This window comes from Anopheles coluzzii, chromosome 2 (assembly GCF_943734685.1).
Source record: "Anopheles coluzzii chromosome 2, AcolN3, whole genome shotgun sequence".
NCBI classification, from domain to species: Eukaryota; Metazoa; Arthropoda; class Insecta; order Diptera; family Culicidae; genus Anopheles; species Anopheles coluzzii.
In genome coordinates, this window is record NC_064670.1 from 82946182 (window position 1) to 82953989 (window position 7808).

General features: G+C 40.5%; 1 protein-coding gene across 1 annotated transcript; it reads left to right on the top strand.

Moving 5' to 3' along the window:
• The first annotated feature begins 5211 nt into the window (after positions 1-5211).
• Positions 5212-7094, top strand: LOC120952249 (uncharacterized). Its single transcript, XM_040371486.2, has 2 exons — positions 5212-6295; positions 6455-7094. Exons 1-2 carry the CDS (start codon positions 6197-6199, stop codon positions 7013-7015), a joined length of 660 nt encoding a protein of 219 aa, XP_040227420.1. The 5' UTR covers positions 5212-6196; the 3' UTR covers positions 7016-7094.
• The last annotated feature ends 714 nt before the right edge of the window (positions 7095-7808 follow it).

Genomic DNA, 7808 nt, shown 5'->3' on the forward strand with positions numbered 1-7808 from the left:
CGCTACACTAGGCACCTATGGAGCCGCCTAGTTACGCATGTGTCTGTTTTTAGAAAAAGTTGATGTGAAAAAACTTCAATAAAATTCGCGTTCGCAAACTTTCGCAGAATATTTCTTCACAGATTGATAGTATATATATTACACTATGATGTGACATATATGAGACAACGCCACTCTACGCCACTTTTATAATGGCATCAAGTCAAAAGTTAAAATGATGAAAATTTTCAGGAGGTTTCTTCAGTTATTATCGTATATTTTTGCATAAAATTAACTTAGCTCAAAATTTTTCATGTGTTTATAAAGCTGACTAAATATCCTTTATAAAATGTCTAAACTTATCAAAATCGGTTCATATTTGAAAAAGTTACAAAGGTTCAAAGTTTTCCAAAAAAGTGAAAATTTTTCTGCGTTTTTTTAACAAATCTCGACTTTGAGAGGTGTTTTCTAGAGAACCAGAACAGATACAGAGCTCATATTTGGTATTTTTCTTAGTTTAACCCTTAGTATTAAAACCTATTATTTGGAATTGCGCTATTACAAAGTTAATTTTTTGAATTTCATCCCGGTAAATGCCCATTGTGCATTGTGAAGCGTGTAGGATGTAATATGTCCTGGCAAACAACGTTTATGGTGTGTGTAATGTTTGATTTTTATCTGTTTGACTTTAAGCGTATACGCACGATGCAGGGAACTTACACAATTTAATGTTTTGAATTGTTTTATTTTTCGTTGTTGTTGGGATGATTAGACACCGATATCTAAAATAATAATATTATTGTTTATAATTGTGAACATTTTTTATTTTAAACTGAAAAATTGAAAAAAGCTCAATCAGCTAGAAACAATGCTTCATTTCATCTATAACTGTTTTTAAACAATCTATTGAACATTTACACGGGGCTAACAATCTGAGAAATAAATAAAAAGAATTAGTGAACTGAATCAATCATGCCAAAGTATTTGTTGAACTAAAAAACACAATGCTTTTAGTAAAATATCACAATGTACGAAATCATTAGATATCTTCTTATGACTTACCAGCTTATTATAAAACATCATAATTCTTGAGTGTAAAACAAACCTTGAACCTTTTGAGATCAAAAATATATACTAAAGTAATAAAAAATAGGATCGTTTGGCCATATTCGCCAGCTGCGGCTTACAGTAACAAATAATACTGAAGGAAAACCAAAGTGTGCTAAAATTGCTACGCGGCTAAAAACGGCAAACTTGTGTAAGGCGTGCTGAAGTAAGTTACAAAATTTGGAAACTGCCACAAAAATTCGATATGAACAATACCAGTCCCACACAAACACACCTCACTTGGGGTTCGTTCAGTTCACTGCCATTAAAAACAATGAATAAAATTGCTTTCAAGCCAGCCGCAAAGTTTTGGACAGTGCATTTTTCGTCAGGTTTGATGGGCATTAAAAGATGAAAAGTTTCGTTTTATCGCGCCATGATTGATAAGGTAATAATTACGTGTAGCAAAGTTACGGTAGCGAACATTAAAGCTGCCTGCAGAGAGCATCTTATTGTCTACGGTCGCTCAACAACCACCGTCGTTGCCACAAGATTCCAGCAATGAAAGTTCGCTCAAGGAACGTCTTTCGAGACGTGCTGTTTGAGGGGTACCCGTAGGCGAGAAAGCAAACGGAAGGCTGCAATGATACCTTCGTTAACGTGAGGTTAGGGTACGAACGTAAAAGAGCTCACAAGGACAATTTCACTCAATGATGGTGCTCAAAGGGACAAAACTTCCCCTATCGGAACGCTGATTTTCTTTCTCCATGCCGCTTGCCGATGATTAGCGTCGCTCACTGACGGCAGGGGTAACAGCCAGAAGAGTGTGCATTGAGCTTCCGAGATGTTCATACATGCACTCTTTCAATGTAACAGGCTAACCCCCTCCCACTTTTTGGCAAAACACTCAGTGCGATGAGTGTTCTACCAGTAGGCCTGCAAGGGAGAGTGCGCATGATCAACGTTCGGTAACGCGTTTACCAGTGGAAACTTCGTCCTGTTGGTAGAGACTTGCCTTTTAGTGGACCAGCAGTCCGATTGCAGAAAATAGCTAAATTGTGCGTGTTTTTCAAGCAGCTATAAGTTATCGAGAAATAAGTTTTCTATGATTCCAAGGATTTAAAACAGCTCTGTCTGGAAACACATCAACCATACCGGGAGAAAGTTTATCGTTTGGCACGATGTTGGAAATTAGCAGTCGAATGGTGTCGTTATACAGTAAAGATGGTTTAATCTTAAGGAAAATATTTGAAAATTGTGTCGTAGAAATATTGAAAAATATATTTGCAGTACCAGTATTGTATCCAAACCAGGGGAGGAAAAATATCATCTTAAGGCATCTCGGTCGTTCTTCATGCGCTCCGTGAATTGGTGTATGTACACTGTTCATTTTCAACCAGTGACAGGCTAGGATGAATTGAAAACCATTCGTTGAACGATTGCCCTGCCCGGTTGGCTGTGGTTGTGTGCAAATGTTGATCGATTTACGAGTTACTTCTCAAACGCTGTGCCTGTGTCGGCTGCTGGGTGATTGCCTGTACCAAGTAGGAGAAGGCTTACAGCTCCTAGACACATGATGAAAAGTGTAACATTGTTTCTGCATTATTCAGAGGGCTTTCCCGTTCAGTTTCATACTTTTAGGTATAATCAAATATTAAATCATTTTGTGGTTTGAATTTTCTGAATGGTTGATTAATCATTCCATCAGTTCTGTACCGTGAACGCAGCAGCGACTCTACCAATTAGTCACATTTCGATTAGACCGTTGCCGTATTTGCTTTGGCTAGCGGCTGACATGATAGGGTAGGATAAAAGTGCCATGCATGTAGTGTGGCTTGAAATATTCACAGCCTTAAAGTACGGGCAGCCGTTCCTGTGTGGCCGGAAATTGATGCCATGCCAAGGCGAGTATCCGAGCTTCAATCGGATTTCAGTGAGGGTGTTACATAATTTATGTTTCTTAGCATTACTAGGGTGTTACATACCTAGCAACGAGATCACTGAGCGGGACAGTGTGACTCCGTGTACCGGATACTTTGTTGGTGTGCGTTGGTTCTTCTTGCACGTGTAAGTTGCCGTGTTTTGGGCAGTTTTATTTCAGAGATGTGGTCTTGTGAGAGCACATCATCATTAGAGTAGGTTTTCCGGTTTTAGCTGAAGTTTCTTTGACCTGGACAACGCATGGGCCTAGGTGGTGACAAAAAGCCCAATATAGCATTAGTAAAATCACACACGAACACACCTTTTCCCTGTTGGGCAATGATTAAGTGTAGGCTTCAGTTTTTGTTCTTCGACATTGTGCGACAAACGTTTATATACGGATGTGTACAAGTACACAAAGCTATCAGTGTGTTTTGTGTATCTCTACAAATGAAACGTACATTTTTAGGTACATTTGTCAACTCAAAATTATTAATTTTTGATGGTGTTATTTGAGATAGTTTACGTTAAAAAATAATATAAATATTAAAGGATGTTAAATATCTTTGGCCTTGTTACTATTCATCATATTTGTTGATTTTACGAGCTCCTATTCTAATTTATCTTTCAATTTCTAGTGCATAGCATATTTCTATAGTAAGCTTATACAGACACTCAAAACAAGCGATGCACCACATTAGCCGTGTAATTTGTACTATTCACTTTTATTTGGTTTAATTCCATGCTAAACTAAGCCTCAACCTCAGCTCCTCCTGTGTACTGCTACTAACCGACTAATAGCTGCGCTTCTTCCCATAAGTTCCTGCCACCGCAAAATGTTTGTGACTTTGGCCAAGATTTTACCACATGCAGCGCAGCCACCTACGAATGCTGTGGTAACCAACCCGGCGACGTTAGTTTCGTGGCGGATAACGACAGCAATAACCGTTATCATTTATTCCATTATGGAAATATTTAAATAGGATTTTATCAAAACCCCTTTTCTGCAACGGTCAACGGGAAATGAACCGGGAATACCGGGCACCGGGCAACGGGGACTTGGAATGTATGTGGTTGTTGTGTGATTGTCGTCGAGTTCGAGGACGCCATTGGCGTTTACTAATGCTACAACCGTGTGCGGCTGTAGCTTCTGGCTAAAAGCTGGTGGAAATAAGCATCCGTGTTACTGCCGCAATGTAGCCGTACAATGGTATAAGAAAAACCACAGCCCTGTTGCAAGCGTGCACTTTAGACCTGTGCACCGTTCTGGCTTAGAACGGTATGTGCTGTCTTGCAAACACTAAAGACGTTGGAGCTTTTTTATCGCTACTGGGGCGAGTTTCGGGGCGGGTGTTTAGTAGTTTAGTTTCTTTTTTTCTGTTTGTTCCTTCTCTAATATTACAGACAGACGGAAAGTTCATATCTAATCCTCTTTTAGCTGCTGCACCAGGTCCGGACGATTGTCGGGATTAGTAAATGGTCCACAACATGAGCAAGGTTGATGGTTTCTGGGGAATTGCAAAGACATAACTAAGCTAGATGTTCCAATTTTGTCACTCCAAGTGAAAGAGCATGCAAAAGAAGTTTTTATGCTGAACATTTTGTGCTAATGCTTTTTCTCGTATTCCAATTCTAGCAGCAAATAAACACTACAACAGTGGTTATGAAAGTGAATGCCAATTTAATTAAAATCCACCACGTCTACTGTCGGTATGGTTCGCAGTTACTTTTATGCGATTACTTATTCTTAAAATGTGCATATAAGTTAAAATCTGCGAGTGTATTCGTTTATAATTATAAAACTGTGGAAAACAGTGGTAAATAGTTTTCGTCCGTGCTTGGCATTTGATGCAATTGTTCACCAGCAATGTGTGTAAGTACGTGATTTGAAGTCCCTTCCGCTCTGGATGAGCATACAACGATGAAGTAGCAAGGCAACGGCAACTCTACGGCATAAGATAGTGAGCAGAAATGCCTGCACAACATTTTTCCGGACAAAAGAGTACAGCTTTAATTTAATTTCTATCGATCGTACAGTCTAAATTTAGCTTTAATAACGTAATGGTGCACTGTAACAGGATTCCTCATTTTCTGTGCCATATCGCTTTCAGGATGTTGAGCCTAATTGACTCTAAACTGGGCGCACTAGGCAGTAGAACGGTTTTACGAGAGTGACCGATCCAGACTGGCCATCAACTGCTGAACTGCTGAAGGCGATGCTGTACCTTCGGTATGCTCTCATTGGAAGGATTCGGATCTATCTATCCTTAGTTACTAACTAACATCACACATTTTTATTGTTTCCCCGTAATGTACGTACAGCAGTGTGCACCATTTAATGCACGCTCCTGTGGTCATTGAAACGAAAGTATCGTTTTACGGTGTACGCTATGGATTCCAGTCCATTAAAAACAAATTGCCTAAAGTAAACATTTGAATTACGACCTCCATACAAGATGGGTTTGTTTTTCATTATGTCAAGTCTTACAGGCAGGGCATGATAGGTTTACCACTGCTATCTTACATGTGGAGAAGAATATTTAGCCGCATCGTTGGGAGGGCATGAAAAGTACGTATTACACACATACATTGGATTTGGTCTAGGCTATTGTACTATCGGTGATAAGACATTTTTTCCATTGTGTTGTGCATTGGGAGAAAGTACTGAGGCGTAAAGTTGCAGATGATACGGTAGTGTGCCAGTATTGGGTTACGCTTGATGTAAACTGATGAATGATAACCAGCAGTTATGTGTATTGCGTTAGATTTTCTGCAAATCATTGCAATGGAGCAGTTTCACTACAAGATCTTGTACATCGTCTGGATATTGTCTAGTCTCAAAGGCTTTTTTGGCACGATGTAGTAGCCCAAGAAGATGAGTCAGCGGAGCAGGAAGCTCCGCTTCAGCCAGGAGTGAGCAAATAAGTGAGCAAGGGCTGCTAGTATAATTACAGAAAGATGCATGCCGTCAAAGTAGGCGCGGTGTGGCTTTCTACTGTGACGTATAAACGTTCCCAGCCTGCCTGCTGGGACCATAAATTACTCGATGGAAGAAGCCCGACACATTTGGGTGGCAGCTGTGGAAGTTGTTGCTAGTTAGTTGCATATTGAGTAATCGTTTACTCGGTTGTTTTACTCACATTCGCGCACGTTGGTCGATCGAGTGTTTCGAGGTATCGACGCAGGGAAGGTGAGCACGGGAGAGAAGAAAAGGTATCTGCTGCTGGTGTTAGACGGTGGCTGCCAAGTCATGCCAGAAATTGCCGCGGGAAGTGGTGTCCAAACTGAGCGAGATCGCACACGGCAGCAGGAAAAGCAGGCGTTTCTTGGAATGAAGCTGGTAGAAACCGTAAGCAATAGGCGGGCATCGTTGTTGCTGCCGTGTTCCATCAAATTGACTTGTCATGTTAAGACAATTTGTTCTTTTTCTCGGCTACGTGTGGTTCATTGCGCTGCTGGTGACGGTGTTCGATGTGATGCGGTTGCTGTTGGACGTCGTGGTGCGAAGATTTGCTGCCTGATTTGCGCCGGGCTGCACATCCAGGGATTCCTGCACTATCCGGAACCGTTTCCCCACGAGATGTTGTTCTGCGGTCTGTACGCCAGCTACTTTCTGATCTCGTTCTACTCGTTCCTGTTTCTGTACAAGGGCTGCTGCGGGTTAAACTACACCGTCGAGGCGATAGTGTCGGGCGCTGCGTTCCTGCTGTTCGTGGTGTCTGCGTTTGTTTCGATGTACCACGCGGAAAAGGACATCCATCTTCAGTACCTGACGGATGAGGAGGAATGGTATCACCCGTTTTTTGTTTATTGCCGATTACAAAGCTTGGGTGCAACAATTACGGCACAGATGTTTCTGGTGCACTGTTCACTTGCGCTGGATTTGGCCGGGCTGCTTGACCGATGGTTTGGACGACTCGGAGGCCGTCGGTCGGTTGCCGAGGGCGGTTTTTCGACGGAGGATGTGCAAGCAAGTGGAAGATTGAAAATCAACCCATTCTGGATGCCCGCATGGAAAGCTATTCTCAAACGGCTCCCATGCGACTGTAAGACCGAATCTAGCGGTTGAGCGATGGCCCTGAAAATTATATAGATTCAATTCGTAGTTGAATAACTGCTATTAATAATAATAAAGTTTTCAAACGAAAGTTCGAAAATATTTATTCTTGCTGTGTCCAGGTAAGTGTAAATTGTGTGAAAGTTGCATTTTCAAATCAATTTTGTCGAAAGTTAGTGCAGTTTTCTTGTATAAAAAATAAATAAAATTAATGTATATTTGTATTTTGTGTATTTATATGTGTGTTTATCTTTATTTATATAAAAAATAATTGCTTTTTGCTGATTTTTTTTTGTTTCAATGTATAAAATATAGTATTTGAAAGAAAATGGACACATTTTAGTCAGGCTATTTATCCACACTCCTAAATGAATCAATGTTCTCGTAAAATACTTACATTTTGCAAGTGTTTCGCCATGTAATCTTAAAAACAAAAACCACATACACACTCATACTGCTTGGTAGTCTGATACATGCATGTACTAGTAATGTGTTAAGTTTTGCATAATGCTTTCAACAGGTACAGACAGTTTGTCCTGGCAAAATACACTGCTAATCTTCCAGCACTCTGCTCGCTCAAACTAGTAAACGACGTAAACATGCTGATAACGTTACACGCTAATTTGAAAAGATTATTAACAGGTAGTTGTTGTTCTTCCGTTGTGTGCTGCCGACCTGAAACGACGTGCTAAATATGGTCGGTCCTGCCACGTGTATAGAGCTACTATCCACGTTTTAATTTAATCTCGTCAACAGCAATCTTCTTCATTGCCAGTTTTGATGAAGAGATTAGGGAGAAACTTTT